General features: G+C 53.2%; 1 protein-coding gene and 1 long non-coding RNA gene across 3 annotated transcripts; one reads left to right on the top strand and one right to left on the bottom strand.

Annotated features, from left to right (window-relative positions):
* Positions 1–1,833: 1,833 nt before the first annotated feature.
* On the top strand, positions 1,834–3,091 carry LOC116546292. Its single transcript, XR_004266659.1, has 2 exons — positions 1,834–2,065; positions 2,530–3,091. It is a non-coding gene; the product is annotated as an uncharacterized LOC116546292 (long non-coding RNA).
* A 5,984-nt stretch (positions 3,092–9,075) lies between these two features.
* Positions 9,076–19,004, bottom strand: LOC116546291 (histo-blood group ABO system transferase-like). 2 transcript variants are annotated; one of them, XM_032272600.1, is made up of 7 exons: positions 18,938–19,004; positions 18,212–18,268; positions 16,707–16,754; positions 15,308–15,343; positions 14,627–14,761; positions 12,955–13,599; positions 9,076–9,163 (listed from the first exon to the last, which is right to left on the bottom strand). In XM_032272600.1, the coding sequence occupies exons 1-7, from the start codon at positions 18,976–18,978 to the stop codon at positions 9,121–9,123; spliced, it is 1,005 nt and encodes a 334-aa protein (XP_032128491.1). In that variant the 5' UTR covers positions 18,979–19,004; the 3' UTR covers positions 9,076–9,120. The 2 variants fall into 2 exon arrangements, with proteins under 2 accessions (XP_032128491.1, XP_032128492.1); XM_032272601.1 differs by lacking the exon at positions 16,707–16,754.
* Positions 19,005–19,819: the final 815 nt, after the last annotated feature.

Here is a 19,819-nt window from a genome sequence, read left to right as displayed (position 1 = left end):
GATGTTTTTGGTCCAGTCGTTCCCTACTGTTCATACTTACTTTTCATGCTGTGGCCCTTCTGCAGCTCAGCGTGGACGGCTTCTCCAGGGTCAGCCAGAAGCAGTGGGGTCACAGCGTAAACCCGGGCTTCCTGGCTGTGAGGCCTGTGCCTCCAGCCACTGAGCGGCCCTGCTTACCCCACGAGAATTGGGAGGAGATCGGGAGGACTGACTGGGGAAGGTGAGCATCAACCTTGACCCCGAACAATGGGAAAACTGGGATGGCAGAAAAGGGCATTGAAGAAAGGAAGAATTGGCTGGGCGCGGTGGCTCACACCTGCAGTCCCAGCGCTTTGAGAGGCTGAGGCAGGCAGATCACTTGAGGTTGGGTGTTGAAGAACATTAAGTTTACCCTGCCCACAGGGTTCCCTTGTGGAAGATACTTTTAGTTTGTAATTAGTGGTAGGTGGGTAACAGCTGCCTGCTTGGTAGATTCTTGAGTTATGTTTATATGTAGAACACCTGTGTAATAATGAGAATCACTTGTCCAAGAGTAAATAAATACGTGGATGAAAATCTGCTCGGGACCTTTAGTCTGGAGAGCTGTCAGCCCCGCAGGCTCTCAGGCTGTTGGTCCCCAGGATACATCTGCTCTGTTGTGCTGAGTGTCCTCCTCTCAAATACCTTCAGCCCGCCTGGGTGGGAGTCTTCTGACTGAGCTGGTTCTCAGTAAGTGGCACCCAAGTGTGGGGACTCAAACCCAGGATGAAGAGTTGCCAGAGCAATGGAGAAAGGAGAGGCTAAGCTGAAGGTATCCCGAGCACATTTGGAAAGAATCCCTGGGGCAAATTGGGGAGCTTGGAAGGAATCCTGGGAATGTTTGAAAAAATCCCCCAGGTGAGTTAGGGGGAGCCCAGGGGACCCAGGGGAGACTCCCAGGTGAGTTATGGAGAACCTGGGGTTAGGCCGAGAATCTTAGAGAAAAAAATCTCCCAGGATTAGCTGGGGGAGCTCGGGATTAGCCCAAGAACGTTTGAAAAGATCTCCCAGGGAAAATCAAGTGAACACGGGGCTTATTTGGTGTGGTCTCTTTGGGCTTTGATGTGTTTTGCCATGGAGCTGTTTCAGACCCGATTAGAAGGAATATGATTCAGGAGAGGAGAAGGAATGTGATAAAGTATGTAAAAAAAAAATTACAGAGCAAAAAAGATGAAAAGCCAAATGAGGAAAAGGTGTGCCCGGCAGCTCCCCCCTCCCAGTCTCGTGCTGAGGGATGTCCAGTACTCCCGATATTTCTACCTCTCCTTCTGAGGGCGTTTGTATTCCTAGAACTACAGTAACCACTTCAGGCGTTTGTATTCCTAGAATTACAGTAAGTGGTTTCACCCAAGCCAGAACGCAGAAGGTGAGAAAGGAAGGAAATTTGGAGGCAGGGCAGTTTCCAGTTGTTGTACGCCCTCAAGATCAGCAAGGGCAAGTACGGGTTGCTTTTGACCCCTTCCCTTCAAACAGTTGAAGGAGTTTAAAGAGGCCGTCAGTCAGCATGGGCCTGATCTCCATTTATGCTAGGATTATTAAAGAACGTAGCTATTTCTTACCGTGGCTTATTTCTTGATTCCAATAGATCTGATTTTGGGTACCTGGGGGCCTTTCTCAGGCTCTGATCCAAACCGGGGCCTATCCAGTATGAGCTATTCCCTCATCCCTATGCAATGCTTGTTCCCTGCCACAGCTGGGAGCGCAGCAGTAGATTTGTGCAGCTCGCAAAGCGTAATCATTTCACCGGGAGAGCCACCGCAAAAAATTATCTACAGGAGTTTGAGCCCTTTACCCCCTGGAACTGTGGGCTTACTTCTAGGAAGATGTAGTCTTGCTGCTCAAGGACATAGAATTCATACAGGAGTTACTGATGCGGACTTTATAGGGGAAATTTAAGTTGTGGTGTCTGCTTTCGTTCCCTGGAGTGCTGAGCCTGGGGAAGGCGTAGCACAACTTTTAGCTATACCATATGGCACAATAGGAAAAAGTGACACTAAGAGAACGAGAGGGCTTGGAGGTACAAACAAATGAGACAGCAGCATATTCGGTAAGTCCAATTACTGGTAAATATCCTACATGTGGGATGACGATTCACGGAAAGAAATGTACAGGGTTGGTAGACACTGGAGCAGATGTTTCTATGATTTCTTTCCAACATGGACCACTTCCTTGGCCCCTGGAAAATACTCAGTGTTTGGAGTAGGGCAGACCTCTGAAATGTAACAAAGTAGTGGCATTTTAACCTGGCAAGGGCCTGAGGGACAGCTTGGACCTACTGGGCCTATTGTGATGCAAATCCCTGTGAACTTGTGGGGGAAGAGATTTGTTACAGCAATGGGGAGCTCAGGTTTTAATACCTGAACAATCATAGCCCCAGGCCACGGAATGATGCAGGACAAGGGCTATGTGCCTGGGATGGGATTGGAAGAAAATTCGCAGAGCCCAAGGGAATCTTCAGAAATTACAGGACAAAATTCTTGCCAGGATTTGGGATGTTCTTTTTGATGGCAGCCATTGTGAAGCCTCCAGAGCCTGTTGCTTTGAAATGGATGACAAACCTGTATGCACAGAGCCATGGCAGCTGACCAAAGAAAACCTGGAGGCTTTAGAAAACGTAGTTACTGAACAACACCTGAATAAACAATCCAGCGAAGAAACTGTAAGGCAGTTGATCTGGTGGCGAGATCTACTCGCAAAGAATCGGGAACGAGGTAATGTAATAACCTGCGGGAGAGGATTTGCTCGCGTTTCTGCAGATCCACATCAGCAACCGCTGTGGGTACCATCCAGACATGTAACGCCATACTAGGAGCCAGATGACAGAAAACAGACTTGCAGAGGAACCCGCCAATCAGAGATGGCGAGACTAACATCGAGGGGGGGTACTGTTCCCACAAAGAGAAAGCGCCGAACGTCACACCGACGTGGGGTCGAATTAAAGCTTTCACAAAAAGCAGAGGAAAACCTGAAGAAAGCAGGGCGGCTTATGGTAATGATGATGATGGCCATCACGATTAAACTGAGTGTTTCTGGAGCTGGGGTAGAAGTAAAAGTTTCACACATTGGGCATATATTCTTTCCTTCCTTTAATGATCTCTGGCCTTACTATTCTCTGTAATTTAGGAAATAAAGTACCAATGTTTTGGCCATCAAAACTTGCATGCAAATAAAAGAACGGTCCCTAAGTTAAGGACATTAACCTGGAGAGATTGCGGAGTGGTAGAGGCTGAGGTGCTGCGCAAGAATTCCTATGGAAGTATTACTGGTCCCCTAAGGGGACGCTTAGCATCGATGGCACCGGTGAGTCCTTGTAGTAACATGGAATTCAGATGGCAGATAAAGAACTGCAGTTGAGAACTAATACATACCGAGATTAACACCTCTGTTGTCGGGAGAGGTGGGGGACTAGTAGGACCATGACCAAAATAGCATGGCCAATGTTAGAGCTGAATAAAAAGGAACTTTGAAAAATACCTATGGCCCTAAAGCTGATAAGGCTGGGAAGGAAAATATAATAATCAGGCCCCAATTATTGATGAGAAGTTCCTAAGAAAACTCGTTAGAGAGCTGTGTTAAACCCCGCAAAACTTTCGGCGGTGGGAGAGTTATAAATTAACTCTAGTAAGTCTAAAAGGTATGAGACTGAACAAAATTGGGAGAGAATAAACCAGCACCTGGAAAGGCCTTTAGATGGCAAGCAAGGAGGACGCCCCTTTTCAGCAGGAAGTGGAACAGAAGAACAGCCTCCGTCCTATTTCCCAAGAGACTTCTGGATCCCAACTCCTTAAGAAACGTAAGAGCAGGTAGTGAGGTCCCGAGGTGCTTAAGGAAGCTGCTGATGGATTCGCGGCCCTAAAATTTGGATGAAGACACTTGGAGGATGTATGATTCTACCGTGATGATGCTATTAATCTGCTGTTCTTTGTGTAGTTTGCAAGTATGCATCCAGAAGCGTCCGAGAAATGTTTCACCAAGATAGAGCTGTGCTTGCTTACCTAGCTTTGTGAAACGGGGAGCTACTGAGGAACATAGTTCCCCTGCCCCAGGGTTCCCTTGTGGAAGATCTTTTCGTTTGTAATTAGTGGTAGGTGGGTGACAGCTGCCTACTTGGTGGATTCTTTAGCTCTGTGTCTATGTAGAACACCTGTGTATCAATGAGAATCACCTGTCCAAGAGGAAATACGTGGATGCAAATCTGCTGGGGACCTTCAGTCTGGAGAGCTGTCAGCCCCGCAGGCTCTGGGGCTCTTGGTCCCCAGGACAGATCCACTCTGTGGTTCTATCTGGGTGTCTGCCTCTGAAATACCTTCGGTCCGTCTGGGTGGGAGTCTCATGACTCAGCTGGTAGTCAGGAGTTTGAGAGCAGCCTGGCCGACATGGTGAAACCCCGTATCTACTAAAGATACAAATATTAGCCGGGCGTGGTGGCGAGTGCCCGTAATCCCAGCTACCTGGGAGGCTGAGGCAGGAGAATTGCTTGAAGCTGGGAGGTGGCCTCCCAAGGTGAGCAGGAGGGATTACAGGTGTGAGCCACTTCTCCCGGCCAGCAAATGTCTCTTAAATGAGTGACTGCCTGTGTGGTCAATGATGATGCCATCATGAGCAAGGATGTGACACATCTGAGGTCACAGATGCTGCCCTTGGACCCTGATCCCACTGCAGAGCCTGTGTCTGCCATGGATTTACTTATGAAACAGGGTCTCACTCTCACCCAGGCTGGAATGCAGTGGCACAGTGTTGGCTCACTGCGCCTCAGCTTCCCAGGCTCAAGTGATTCTCCTGCCTCAGCCTCCCGAGTAGCTGGGACTACAGGAGCATGCCACGATGCCTGGCTAACTTCTGTATTTTTAGTAGAGACAGGGTTTCACCATTTGTCCAGGCTAGTCTTGAACTGGCCTAAAGTGCTCAGCCCACCTTAGCCTCGCAGAGTGCTGGGATTCCAGGCATGAGCCACCACACCCGGCCTAAAGCTCCCTTCTTAGGGACATAATAGTTTAAAATTGTTTTCTTCCTGATTAATTTATCCTTTATTGTGAATGATCCTCTTTAATGCTCTGCTCTGAAATCCACATTCAGTGATCTCACTGAAAATGGCGCCACTGGGAAACCAAACACCCTGGACCAGGGAGTCCACACAGGAGCCTGGCGGGACTGGCTGCCGGTGCTCGGGTTTCTGCCCCACTTGCCCCGGGATGTGGGGGCTCCCTGTACCTAGTAGTGCTACCTGAAAGGAGTCCCAATCCCGACCCCAGGACAGGGGTCTTGGATCTCGACTGAGTATATTTATGGTTATTTCTTGATTATATACTAAACAAAGGGTGGATTGTTCGAGAGTGTCCCAAGAAAGGGGAGGGGATTTCCCTTAACTGGGTCCCTCTCCGTTTTAGACATAGAGTCTAACTTCTGGACATTGCCATGGCGTTTGTAAACCGTCATGGTGCAGGTGGGAACGTCTTTTAGCAGCTAAAGCAGGACAATTAGTGCATCACGAGCAGTGTGGACGACTGGAAGTCACCTTTGTTGCCATCTGGGTTTCGGTGGGTTTGGGTGGGTTTTGGTGGGCTGCTTCACTGCATTCTGTTTTATCAAAGGGGTGTCGGTGACTTGTATCTTGTGATACCAGTCCTGCCAACCTCCTGTCTTACCCTGTGACTAAGAATGCCTAACCTCCTGAGAATGCAGCCCCGTAAGTCTCAGCCTCATGTGACCCAGCCCCTATTCAACATGGAGTCGCTCTAGTTCAATTGCCTCTGACAGTGATGATCTGTCCTTTCCTGGGGCTCAGCCTTCACCCACTGAGGGGCCATGGATGGGAGAATGTGTTTGGTTGGTGGGAATAACAGCTGAATTTCCCAGCCCCTGTGATCCAGAGGCTCTTCCAGGACACGGGGGCTGGAGAGGAGTGGGGGTCTCTGTGCGGGTGGGCAAGAGAGGCTGATGATGGCCTCTTTTTCAAAGAAGAGAGGCATGCTTGCCAGGAAGAGGCTGAGTGTGGCAGAGAGCAGCGGGGCCGATGTTTGAGGCAAGGTTCCCGTGGGGGGAGGAGGGACAAGCTGGGGGTGATGCCTGGAGGCCAAGGTGGCACCACCGGGCCCCTCCCCCCTCCTGTGGGGAACCCCGGATGGGCCCAGGTGAGCAGGAGGGAAGGGAGGGTCCGGCCTGGGAGTGCAGGGTGGGTGCTGGTTTGGGGCGAGGACCTGGGGAAGCAGGATAGGTTAGGAAAGGACCACGCTGAGGGTGAAAACGCCTTTGCAAAAACTCTCTCAACGAGAAAACTGAGAGAGTGAGCCGAGCTAACACGCCCCCGTCTTTCCTTTCCCTTAACGATTCCTGGGCTTTTGGGCTGAAGTAACTTTTGAGAGACATTAAGTTCGCAGTTTAAATAACAGGCCTCCCCAAAACTCCACTGCCTGTGTAAAGCTAATGAGGCTGGAGGGAGGAGCCAAGGTGTGGACCCTCTCACAAAATATGCCATTTCCCCAACTGCAGATTGGCTTTGGAGACATATTTCTGGGTTTCTGCATGTCTGATACCCATGGTTCTACCTGGACCCGCCAGTCTCGCTCCTGTGGCGCCCCCCAAAGAAGCAGAGGACAGCTTTGGGCCCCTGTGAGTTCATGTCTGCCCAATCAAGGGCTTGTTACCTGGCCACCCCACCCCCCTGAACTGCCTTGAAAAACCCCTACCTGTTGGGTACCGGCCCCAACCCTGTTCGTGGGTGTCCCCAGCCCTGGTGGTGACGAGGGATTGAGAAAGGAAATAAAGACAAAGACAGAAATAGAGTGAAAGTGTGGGTCCAGGGGACCAAAGAGAAGTGCGAAGACCACGTTCCCCCGAGTTGTGGTTTCCACGGGTTTTTATTAGGTGCACATGCTGGTTAATTGAGGGGTGGAAAGCAGCGGGGGGTTATCAGGGGAGGCCTTGAAACTATGGTGGGGCAAGGTAGCCGGGGGAGAAGCATGCATCATTACAATACAAAAAACAGCTGGTTTTCTAAGAGACGCTAACGCAGTACACCCAGTGTTACCACTCATCGTGAATGACGCGCAGGTGCAGCGGACACGGCGGGCGGGGGCGCCAGCAGGTCTGACCACGCACAGTGCGTCAAGGGGCTTTTGTCTCCTGAGCACTGTGGACATGGGCAGCCACGTTACCCCGTATTCTGAGGACACAGGCAGAGCGGCAGGTGTTCCACTATCTCCACCCGCAAGGCCTTCCTGCCTTGCCAGCTCCCATCTGCAAAGACCCTCCTGGATCTTGTGAGCAGAGGAGGCTGACCTTTCCTGGGTGCTTACACAAGCCCCCTTTACGGGACCGGGTGCGGCCCCCATGTTGGAAAGGAGCTCGTGGGACCAAGGCGGTGTTTTCCTGCCCCGCAACCACACCCAGGATGTGCCACGCTTAACGGGGCCTCCCATTACCCCTTCTGCTCGTGCTCTTACCAGCCACAGGCTGTTCCCTCCTGTGCTGTGCTTTTCATGCACTCTTATTTCACGGTCTAAACTCAGTGGACTGTGAGCTCTATAATAAGCAAATCAAACCTACATTTGTTTATTCAGCAGCAGTAGAGACCGCAGGTGTCTGCCCGGTCACCTGGGCCCACACCTGCCTAAGAGCCTTTGATGAGCTGGTTTGCGTTCAGACTCTCTCCCCCATGTGGTCTGGCCGGCCTCCTGTCTATTCAACGCTTTCTTTACTGAAATGCCGTGGTCTTTATTTGGGGAGGGGGGGCAGGAGGAACCCCGTGGGTGGTTATCAAAAGGCAGGATGAACTCCCTTTGAAATAAGTGGTACAAAACTCCAAAGGAAGAGGTGGGTCAGTGTTTCTTCTGCCACCTGAAATAATTGAAAGGCCCAGAATCCAGTTTGAAAGAGTTTATATCACCTTTGAGGACCAGCACTCAGAACACCCAGACTCCATAGGAATGGGCTCAGTGCTCGGAGGTGGAGGGGTGAGGGCTTCACTTATACGGGCAAACACAAGGAGGTTTAGCATAACTGCAACATTTTCCACATAAGATTGGCTTATGACTTGCAGCAATTTGTTTGGTTACATCTCATTCCGTACAGGAAAAGTACATTTGACACCCGTCTTATGCAGTTTGATAGTCATGGGGTCTTTTGTGCCATCTGGCCTGAGTTGGGTTTAAGAAAAGAAAGAAGGAAGCTAATCCTAACAAAGGTCAGTTACCACGGGAGGGGCGGGGTCTTAGAGCTGCTGCCATTGAGTCTTTCATAACGTTTTACAAATCGGGAAAGGGAGAGGGTTAATCTATAACTGGAGAGGCAAAGTTCACAGCGACGCGCTGCTCGACTAGGGTCTCAGAATCACATTCCTTCAAGCCTCAGAGTCATTTAAAGTTCCAACAGCTTTAATTCGATCAGCTTATTGTCAACCAAAAGAGTCAAACTCTAAAATATTTCAGGAGATTTTTTCTGTGACAAATCTGAGTGACCAATGGCCCGTGACCAAGCCCTCAGGAGGTCCCGAGAACATGTGCCCAGGTGATCTGGGCACAGCCTAACTATACATTTTAGGGAGACATGAGGCATCAATCAAATACATGCAAGATACACATTGGTTCCATGCAGACAGGTGGGGCGGGGAGGTTCCAGGTTATACGTAGATTCTACAATTTTTTTATTGGCAAATGGTTGAAAGAGTTGTCACTGGAGAGGAATGTCTAGGTTATGATAGTGGGTTGTGGAGACCAAAGTCATACCGCACAGATGAAGCCTCCAGGGAGCAGGCTTCAGAGAGAAAAGATCGTAAATGCCTCTTATCAGACTTAAGGCCTGTGTTGATGTTCAGTGCCGGTCAGCTTTTGCTGAATCCCAAAAGGGAGGAGGGCATAAATGAGGCATGTCCACCCCACCTTCTCTTCACAGCCTGAACCAGTTTTTCAGGTTAACTTTGGAGTGCCCTGGCCTAGAGGAGGGGTCCATTCAGATGGCTGGGGAGTGGGCTTAGAACTTTTTGGTTTAGACTATTTTCAAGCTTCTAACATCATCAGCCATCTTCTGCCAGGTGTGGCCTGGGGAGGGGTCCCTTACCATGTGATGGGAGGTGCTATCACAACTAGGCAGCTGCCCGTCAGCAGGTCACAGAAGAGCCTCTTGGACCTGGGGAAGGACCTGTGAGACTCTGTGAAGAGGAAAAGTCAGGTTCAAGTCACTGGTTTTCAATCAAACCCATTTTATAAATAAGAAAAATAGAAAACTCTTTTCTGGGTTGTGGGGAGAGGGGGACCCAGGGCACCTAAAGGCTAATTCTTGCTCGAGTCCTTTAAATTTTTACTTAGATTTTTTAAATGTTGAGAATAGACTTAATTCTCCATTCACAACTTTTAAAAATGGCTAAACATGGCCGGGCACGCTGGCTCATGCCTGAAATCCCAGCACTTTGGGAGGACAAGGCAGGTGGATCACTTGAGGTCAGGAGTTTGAGACCAGCCTGGCCAACATGGTGAAACCCCATCTCTACTAAAAAATACAAAAATTAGTCTGACATGGTGGTGGGCACCTGTAATTCCAACTACTCAGGAGGCTGAAGCAAGAGAATCGCTTAAACCTGGGAGGCGGAGGTTGTAGTGAGCCCAGATTTTATCACTGAACTCCAGCCTGGGTGACAGAGTGAGACTCTGTCAAAAAAAAAAAAAAAAAAAAAAAAGGAATGACTAAGCATTTTTTAAAATCAAAGCCATTTTAAAGCCCTCATCTCACTGGATTCTCAGCCAGGGCTGCCTACAGAGCAGAAGGCAGCTGTGGGAAGCAGACGGATGGTCCCACCTCCACCTGGAGGGTTCCTGCTCAGATCCTGGGTCACCTGCCCCACTGATGACACCTGAGCCGCTCCTGCTGGAAAATCGTACCTGGAACCCCCTTGGGTCTGGTCCCCTTTCCACCCCCAGCACTCCTAGGGCAGCCATATGGGAGAATGGAGCCCCCGAGGCGGCAGGGGCAGAGTGGGGTAGGTCAAGACTTGCCTAGTCCCACCCACAGGAGTTGGTTTTTGTTTTTTACACCAAACAGAGCAGCGCGGAGCAAGGAAGTAAAAATTACTCCAACTCCAGGTGAGCCAGAGCCCACAGAGGCAGCAGATCTCCCCGTGCTGGGCACACACCCAAGGCTGGTTTTTGACAAAGAATAATCAAAGATGACACCTTGAGGCTGCCCTCTCCCTGCCCCTCCTGGGCAAAGTCAGTGCGTTTGAGGAGTTAGCCTGGACTTGAACTTCTGGAACCCCGACCGCTGCTGGCCTTGGTGCTGGGACTCTAGGGGTGCAGGACACAGGGAGGGGCGTGGAGGGGGAGAGCAGCTGGACTCCGGCCACACTATGTCGGTGCCTGCCTCGTCTGTGGTCCCCCACTAAGCCATGGAAAGCCCCAGGGAGGCGGGGACCAGGGATCGCAGGGAAACCCTGAGCCCAGACCAGGTGCACCCCGCCTGCAGTTAGTCACTCCAGTCCCTGTGGGCTGGTCCAGGTGCAACCACAGCAGGACGCAGGTCGTCTCCAGGGAAACACAGGGAGGAAGGGTGCCCTCCCTCTTCCTTCCCCTCTCTCTCTGGGAGGGGAGGCTGCCCTGAGCAACGTAGTCCCACGTAGGATACTGGAAGTCTCAGCCTACCCCTTCTCTCCAGGGGCAAGAGGCTACTTGGAGCTGTCAGACCTCCGCAGCAACACACGGAATGTTCTGGAAACTGGGAGATAGGGCACTGCTATACAACGGTCAGGAATAGCCATCCTGTCCTCCTAAGACCCGGATAAAACCAACTTCTGCTGGGAAGGAGCACAGGGTGGGGCCTGGCCATTGGAGTCGGGAAGAACCAGGCATAAGTAACAGAACTGCCTGACCTCCCGTTTGTCACTTCAGCTCCGGGTCCACGCCTGACTTGGGATGACTGGGTGGAGCACATAAGAGGCTTCGTGATTCATTCTTTCCTGCACCTCAGATTCCTTTGCACTCGGGGTACTGGGCTCTGTTTCAGGTCCCCGTACACAGCACAGAAGGAAGAGAGTACCTGACTGCATGGTGATTGCTCTTAGTGGGGACACCTAGACACTAAACCAGTAGTTCTGTCATGCCAGTTGGTGATAAATTGGCTTGAAGAAGCTTCCACTTCCAGGCAAGGCAGAATAGATGCACCTGTCCCCATGCCTGACACTAAGGACAGTTAAAATCCCCATACAGTTCCCTGGATGTGACACATACATCAATGAGTACATACAGAACTGTATACATACAAAACACTGAAAGGTGGAGAGAGGAAGGCAGACCAGGTAGGGACCTTGGGACCTGAGGAATGACATGGCAGGAGTTCCCTGGGTTTTCTTTCTGACTCATATCCGTGATTGGGTGCTGGAGAAGCCAGCAACACAAAACACAAGGGCACAGACAACAAACCCAACAAGTCGGCTCTCAGCCAAAGCAGTTAGGCAAGAGAAAGAAATACAGGCTATCCAAGTTGGAAAGGAGGAAGTTAAATCGTCCCTGTTTACAGATGACATGATCTTATAGAAAACCTAGAATACCCTAAAGATTCCACCAATAAGTGGTTAGAATAAATGAAATCAGTAACGTTGCAGGATATAAAATTCACATACAAAAATCAGTGGCATTTCTACGCACTAACAAAGAAATCAAGAAAACCATCTCATTTACAATAGCTACCAAAAATTACTTGTGAATAAATCTAACCAAGGAAGTGAAAGATCTGTATGCTGAAAACTAGAAAACATTTGTGAAAGAAATTGAAGATACAAGTAAGTGGAAAGAGATTCCATGTGCCTGCTCCCACCTTCCCCCTGCAAAAATAAAGACATCCCATGTTCATGAATTGGAAGAACTAATATTCTCCAAATGTCCATTCAAGCCAAAATAATCTACAGATTCAGTGCAATCCCTATCAAAATTTCAATGACATTTTTCACTGAAAACAATCCTAAAATTCATATGGAACCACAAAAGACCCCTGAATAGCCAAGGCAATCTTAAGCAAAAGAATAAAGCTGGAGACAATACACTACCTGACTTCAAAGTATGCTACAAAACTATAATAATCAAAACAGCAAAACAGCATGATATTGACATAAAACAGACCAATGGAACTGAATAGAGAGCCTAGAAGTGAATCCATGCATTTATAGTTAACTGATTTTTAACAGAAATGCCAAGAATACACAATGCGGAATGGACAATAAATGATATAAAAAAATAAATGATAGTGCAATAAATGATACTGGGGCCATGTGCAGTGGCTCATGCCTGTAATCCTAGCGCTTTGCGAGGCTGAGGTGGAAGGACCACTTGAGGCCTCCCTCCAGGTTCTGGCAGAAACTGCCTCCGTGATCCCTTGTCTAAGGAGAAGGTGGCTCAGGACCTCCCTTTGGGGGCTGAAGGTGGTGGCCCCTCCAGGAACTTATGCCCCAGGCCCTGAATTCCAGCTGCCTATGTCTGTGTGCATGCATCTGTGTTTGTATGCATGTCTGTTTGTGTGTGTGCATGTCTGTGTATGTGCATGCATATCTGTGTGTCTGTGTGGTCTGTGTGTCTGTGCATTTCTGTTGGTCTGTCTCTGCTTTTTTGCATGTATCTCTGTGTCTGTGTCTGCATATGTATCTGTGTCTGCATGTGTCTTTCTGTGTATGTGTGTCTGTGTCTCTTTGTGTTCATGTGTGTGTATGTCTGTGTATGTAATCGTGCCTCTCTGTGGCGGGGGCGGGGGCGGAGGGGGGGGAGGGGGGTGTGATTTGAGGTGGGGGCAGGACCTAGGCTTCAGTTACTCTCAACAGGACGCAAAAAGTAAGCGGACTTTACCAGTTCTGCTAAAACCACGGGCGGGAAGGAGACAGGGATGCCGGCAGCTCTCCCAGAGCCCCTGGCAGCCGCTGACAGGCTCCGGACTGACCCGTGGTTCTTGGGCACCGCCACCTACCTCAGCTTCTTCAGGATGGGGGGCCAGCCCAGCAGCTGCTGGTCCCACAGGTACTCGGGGGACAGCACCTTGGTGGGTTTGTGGCGCAGCAGGTACTTGTTCAGGTGGCTCTCATCGTGCCACACGGCCTCGATGCCGTTGGCCTGGTCGATCATCATGGCCTGGTGGCAGGCCCTGGTGAGCCGCTGCACCTCTTGCACCGACCCCCCGAAGAACCCGCCTAGGTAGTAGAAATCGCCCTCGTCCTTGGGGATGTAGGCCTGGGACTGGGGCCGGCGCTCGTAGGTGAAGGCCTCCCGGCTGCTTCCGTAGAAGCCGGGATGCAGGGTGCCGAACAGCGGGGACAGGATCTCCACGCCCACGTGGTCGCGGAACTTCATGTCCACGTCGGCGCACACCAGGTAATCCACCTCGCGGAGGAAGCGCCGCTCGCAGAAGTCGCTGATCATCTCCATGCGGCGCATGGACACGTCCTGCCAGCGCTCGTAGGCGCGCACCTCCAGCACCGACAGCTGCCGGCCGGCCCCCAGCGCCACGTGCGGCACCGCGGACGCCTGGTCGGTGAAGACATAGTAGTGGACCCGGTGGCCCACCATGAAGTGCTTCTCCGCCGTCTCCAGGAACAGCTTCACGAAGGCCACGTATCTGCAAGGCAGGGGGACAGGGCCTGGGGAGCCGCCGGCCCGCGTCCTTGGGCTGCAGGAGGTCTGCCCTGCGCGCTCCCACCAGCGGCCATGGGAAGGCTCAGAGGAGCAGATGCACCACGTTCTCCTGCCCTGTCAGGAGCGAGACCTCAGGCTGCGACTCACTTCATCTTCCCAGCAATGGAGGGACCACCAATACCCCCTCATAGTAAGGAGGGCTGAGGGCAGGCAGCTGGAGGCTCGTAGCAGGCCCCAGGCTGGTGCTCACTCACCCTTAGCATGGCCTGAGCCACGCCTCCCCACACAGCTGCCCCTCCTATGCCCGGATCAGCCACGTGCCCCTTCACATAAAATGCGCTGGCGGCCCCACACGCCCACCTCTGCACCTTACAGTTACCTCGCTCCCAGGCTTGAGCTGCACATATTCCTAAGAGTAGGTCATTTCTGGACTCCCTCATTGTTACTGGCCCCTCTGCCCACGGGTGCTGAGAGGTCAAGTCCGTGTCTGCGTTCACCTCCCTAGCTCCCCGTGAAGCTGGCCTGGCCCAGAGTCCAAGGGCATTATGGGTTAGCTGCTTCCCTTGAGGTCTGGGGCCAACTGCCTTGCCTGCTTCACCTCATCTGAGGACACAGTGACCACGGCTCTGCCAGCATCCTCTTTCTAGGGTCCAAGGACAGTAAACAGGTGTCCCCCTCCTGCCATCTCTGGTCAGTGAGCGGAGTCCACCTGGAGCCTTGTATGGAGGTGGTGGCTCAGCAGGAGGGCCAGCCACAGGTACAGAGAGGAGGGGGCAGCAGGAGCCACCATCCCTGGGTGAGACGCAGCCTCTGGACAAGGAGCTCAGTTTTACCCCCAGGGAGCCCACGTGAGCTCAGTAAGATGCTGTGTGAATGGCCTTTCCCATCTACCCTCTGGGAGGACAAGGCTGGCTGCCACCCCACTCTGTCCTGAACACAAAGAGAGACCTTGATGTTCCCGGTCATTCCCCATAGCCCGGTCTCTGCCCTCGGCCCCCTCACTGACTTACTTCTTGATGGCAAACACAGTTAACCCGATGGTGGTGTTCCGGAGCCTGAACTGCTCATTGAGGATGTCGGTGTTGAAGGTGCCCTCCCAGACGATGGGAGCCAACCAAGGGGTCACCACAAGGACGTCTTTCCTACTGCAGATGGCAAGAGGTGTGCGGTAGCAGGGAGCTGGCAGGGCGCCGCCCACACATGCCTCTGGCACATGGCCGTCCCCACCTGGAAACCCCACTCAGCTTCTGCCACCTCTGACCACCCTTCCAGAGGCAGCCACCATTCCCCCAAAACCAACCAGAGGCAAATGCAGGCTCCAACTGGGCCAGCCATTCCCAACCCTCCCTCAACATTGGATCTGCCGGACTACAGAGGGAGCTGAACTTTGCTGGCAAAGAGACAGGAATCCCCCCACCGACACCCTCCCCCAGCCCCCCTCCCCAGGGAGGAGGTACCTAACAGGCCTCTGCAGGGGCTTTGGTGAACAAAGAGCTAGAAAACAAGAGACCAAGTCAGAGAAAGCAAAGGGAGTGAGAACAGCCATGTGGGCCTCCGAATTCAGATGTCAGGGGCACCTGAGAGGAGAGAACGGCGAAGCAGCCCCAGCTGAGATTTCCGTCAGGGAAACCGCCCTCTAATGCCCTCGGAACAGCCCCTGGAGCTGCGTGCAGTTTCAGTAACTTACTCACCATGGTGTCAGCGTCTGTGGCTGGGGGTAGACCATCCTGCAAGCACAAAGCGCCGTGCCGTGAGTTTGGAGCTTGCATGGGAAGCGTGGGATGCATGTAGGTGGGGGGCGCACACCCTCCCGCCAAGGCCGCCCTCCCAGGCTGGAATCACTGTGGCTGCTCCGGGCTGTGTCAGCCCACAACCCCAGGACCCCGGGGCAGGGCCGAAGCTCAGTCTCTGATCCAGCACTTGTAGACTGGGGAGAGGGCCGAAGTGACCGCAGGCCCATTGCTTTCCACTTGACTTAAGGCTGGGAGGGATGTAGGGGTCCTGCCTTAATTCACTGTGTGCAGAGAGGAGACTGTGTGTGTGGCCCCTGTCTCTGGTCATTCCCAGGGAAAGGGCCTGAGATGTGCAGACACCTCACCTGGGCCCGAAGCCTGCTGGGCCTCCTTGTGGGCTGGTGGCGTCCACAGCCCGGCTTCCTCTCTGAGAAGTCAGGGAGTAAAACCTGCTCTGACAGTGACACAAAGCACTGTCAGGTGCCACACACAGACTGTGGGACGTGCGGGCCACAGTGATGTCCCCACCTGAAGTACTGGAGAGGCCTAGGAGACATGAGCCAGGGCCATTGAAATTGTCAGTAATGACCACAATTTGAATGTCCTATGATGGCCTTTAAAAGCAGGGAATCAGCTGACAGTAGAAGGAAATTCTGACACTTGCTACAGCCTGGGTGGACTGTGAGGACATCGCGCTCAGTGAATTAAGCCTGTCAAAAAAGACAGCTACCACTGATTCCACTCATAAAAGGTGGTTGTAGAGGTCAGACTCAGAGCCACAGCCACGGAATGGTGAGTGCCAAGAGCTGAGGGAGGGGACAGCGCAGTGGCTATTTCAAGGCGACAGAGCTTCAGTTGTGTAAGATGAAAAGAGTCCTTGTGATGGCTGCACAGTAACGTGCATGGACAGAGCACCCCTGACCACTGACCACTTACCGATGATCCAGTTAGCAAATTTTATGTTAAGTGTATTTGACCACAATTAAAAAAAATAATCAAAAGCAGTGTGGGCAACTTGGCCTTGGTTGCCTAGACTCCCGCAGTCTCAGCACTGATAAAGGCCCACATCCTGGGAAACAGCCCCCGAGGCCCAGACAGAGCAGACCAGCTGCTCCTCCTCTTTCAAGGCCAATGACAGGCAGCTGGTGAGAACTGAAGTCCGGGCTGCATGGCGCTCTCGGAGTGGCTGCAGGACGAGGGCGGAGTCAGAGCAGAGACTGGCTAGGGAGCGGCCTCCTCCCTCCAAGCCACAGGAGGAAAGAGGAGCTGCTCCCACACGCGTCTGCCCACACACACACAGGTACCCGGCTGCAGGACAATTCTGTGACACGGGAGCCACCGAAGGAAGACATTGTACCTTGGCAATGCGACACTCTGCAGACCGCCCGGTTCCCTAACAGCCATGCTGCAGAATGAGAACACAGGACATGAAGTTTATTCCAGCAGCAGGGACTGAGGGCACAAGTGCATGGGAGCCAGCAGAGGGTCCCAGTGGAAGGGACACAGCGTCAGCCTGGAGCGCGGAGCAGTGTCCACCAGGAACAGTCCCAGAACAGCTATCCCTGTGCTGATGGGCCTGGCGTGGGCCCATGTGCCAGACTCTGGAAGGCCAACGCTGCTGTCTGAGGCCTGCGTTTGGGGGGTCTCGCAGCTCACAGGTTCACCAGACACGTCGAAGCCAAGGCTGGGCGGAGTGGAGTTTCAGAACATCTCTGCAAACCCCGAGGCCCCTCCCATCAAGAGATGGGGTCTGATATTCCTGTTTCTAAGAAAGAACATGTGGCAGAAGTGACACTGGGTGACTTCTGAAGCCAGCCCTAGAAGGCCATCCGGCTTCTGTATCTTTTTTCTTGGGATATTCGTCTTGGAGCTTCCACACCAAGCTGAGCAGGAGCCCAGGCCCCGGGGAGAGGCCCTGGGTAGGTGTCTCAGCTGAGAGGCAGCATCAACTGCCAGAGATGCAGGGAAGTCCTTGCGATGACCCCAGCCACCCACGGTCTGCCCACAACTGCTTGCAGCCCCAAAGTGAACCAGCCAGGTGAGCCCCGTGCACCCCAGGAAGCCCAGGGACAGAGGCGATCAGTGGCTGATCGTTTTCCATGGATGGGGCTGTGCTCTGCGGCCAGGGGTCACTGACACGAGTGGGAATTAGCAGACACGGCAGGGGGCACAGCACGGGCACAGGCCCGGAGTCAGGACCGCACGGCACGTGGACGAGCCACAGGCCACTCTGAAGCACAGAGGGCAAGGCAGAGTTGGGAGAGATGAGGCTGGGGAGGTCAGGCAGGCAGGGTCAGACCATGGAGAGCCTCCTACCTTCTGTTCTGGAAAGACCACTCCAGCACTGTGAGGACACGGGGGACAGGGCTGAGGGATGGGGAGACAAGGCTGAGGCTGTTGCAGAGATGAGGCAGCCCCACCGGACCGATGGAGCAGGGCTGCGAAGGCAGAGAGGCCGCCGGGCGTGTGAGCTGCTGAACAGCAGGGCTGGCGGGACTTGGGAACCCAGTGTAGGGCTGAGGGCAAAGGGAGAGTTGAGGATGGCAGGTGGAAGGCGACTCAGGAGGAGGGGTGTGGGCAGGGAGCAGAGACCATGTGTGCGAACTCTGGGTAAGCCTGGAGTCGGGGACTGGAGGTCAGAAGGTCAAGGCTGGCTCCAGAGATGTGGAGGCAGACGTGTCAGGTGACCCTTCAAGGCCACAGAGCTGGCCACATCTACACTGGGCATAGGATGGAGAGGGGGCCCAGGCCCACCCATGTGTGTGCCCGGGAGGGGCAGGGGGAGTTCCCAGAGCGGGACCCCAGCCCACAGCCAGCACCCCGGCCAGCACAGATGGTCCGCCTGCCCTTCTCCTCACTCACCGGGCCTCCAGTTCCAGCCTTCCTGGCATTAGGCTTCTGGGGCTTAGGACCCGGTAACTGCAGGAAGGAAGTGTGCCAAGGTTCAGGACACAGAACCAAGACTGCCTGTGGATCCCTTCCTCCAAACTGCACATGCTGGGGCCAGCCATGAGCACAGGAGTCCCCGATGAGCTGCAAGGCCTCCAGGCGGCAGGAAACCTTCTCAGCAAAGCCCAGGTGCCTCACCACATACCGCACCAGGAGGTGGGCAGGAGGGGGTCCCTGGGGATACTGCTCATGTATGAGCACCTGCAGAAGGTCCCCCGTGCCTTGGTCAGTGCAGCCCCCGAGGCCACCTCAGGGAGCATTTCCAGGACATGTCCACAGATGCCCCACTCTGTGGTTCTGGGACCCTCTGTGTCTGGAAGCGGCTAACCGCTCGGGACCCAGACTTGCCTTCCCCAGCCCCAGCCACTCAACTGTGGGCAAGGGGCTCGCTCTCCCAGCCCCAGACTCCCCACTTATGAAAAATTTAAATGGGAGAGTGAGGAGCCCATTGCCCGGTGAGGCTTAAATAGGGAGCAAGTAAAAACACCTCACACAGCCCGACGTGGGCAACAACTGTCCTTAGGACCCTGATGGCCACTGTGATGCTTGGGGGGCTGAGGGGGTCCCCATGGGTCTGATTAGCTGCTGTGGCCACTTCTCCCCAAACCTGGCCAGCACCGATGGGCAAATGTGTCTTACCCAAACAAGACCAAGACAAGCATTGTTAGGAAAAGGATCATAGGTAGAGGTGCGTAGCATTTTGGTTTTCCTGGAAAACAGGAGGGAAAAATCACATCACTCACCCTCCTTCTCTCACCTGCCCCACTTTCTGTGTCCTGTCTGTGATTCAGGCACCAGACCCTGCGAGGGGCCTTCATCTGCCAAGGTGGTGCCTCTGCCCCACAGGGGACGCTCTGAGCCCCACCTGAGCATCTGCAAACCCAGTCCAGACCCGGCCCTCCTCCCGCTCAGAGAACAGGGAGGTGGTCTGCTCCGCCCAGCTCATCAGCCCGACTGCTCCCACAGACTCTGAGCATCACCCCGGCTTCCTAATGACCTCCTTCCACCTAGCACCCTCTTCCCATGGGAGACCGAAAGGAACCACACTGAAATGAGCACCTCAAGGTCATTTGAACCAACTGGGGGAGGCCAGACCAGTTCCTGCCACAGAGAGGAGCCACCACCCTTCCCCGGTGTCTCTCTGCCCTCTCAGACGCCCATGCCCTGGAAACAATCGGTGGTGTTTCTTTTAAGGTGATTTTTATGTATGTTAAAGTCACGTGCTGTAGTTCCCCCTCATCCACGCCTTCCCTTGCCGGAGTTTCAGTGACCCATGGTCAACCAAAGGCCAATGATAGGTGAGTACAGTGCAGCAAAGTATTTTCAGGACAGGTCTGGGGGCTCATGCCTGTGATCCCAGCACTTCGGAGGCTAAGCCAGGAGAACTGCTTGAAGCCAGGAGCTCTAGACCAGCCTGGGCAACATAGTGAGAACTCACTTCTATCAAAGAAAAAAAAAATAGCTGGGCATTGTGGCGCACCCCCATGGTCCCAGGAGGCTGAGGTGGAAGGATCACTTGAG

This window comes from Sapajus apella, unplaced genomic scaffold (assembly GCF_009761245.1).
Source record: "Sapajus apella isolate SASKATOON/1434 unplaced genomic scaffold, GSC_monkey_1.0 scaffold745, whole genome shotgun sequence".
Taxonomy (NCBI): domain Eukaryota; kingdom Metazoa; phylum Chordata; class Mammalia; order Primates; family Cebidae; genus Sapajus; species Sapajus apella.
This window is presented reverse-complemented; position numbering and strand designations above follow the sequence as displayed.

Bases quoted from the DNA above. Each gene is read 5' to 3' on its own strand.
- LOC116546291 (XM_032272600.1), bottom strand. From the start codon at position 18,978: ATGATCCTTTTCCTAACAATGCTTGTCTTGGTCTTGTTTGG. The intron at 14,762-15,307 runs GTGAGTAAGTTA...TGCCATCTGCAG, and splicing joins CCACAGACGCTGACACCATG to TAGGAAAGACGTCCTTGTGG. The intron at 9,164-12,954 runs GTAGGTGGCGGT...TCCTCTTCACAG, and splicing joins CCCATCCTGAAGAAGCTGAG to AGTCTCACAGGTCCTTCCCC.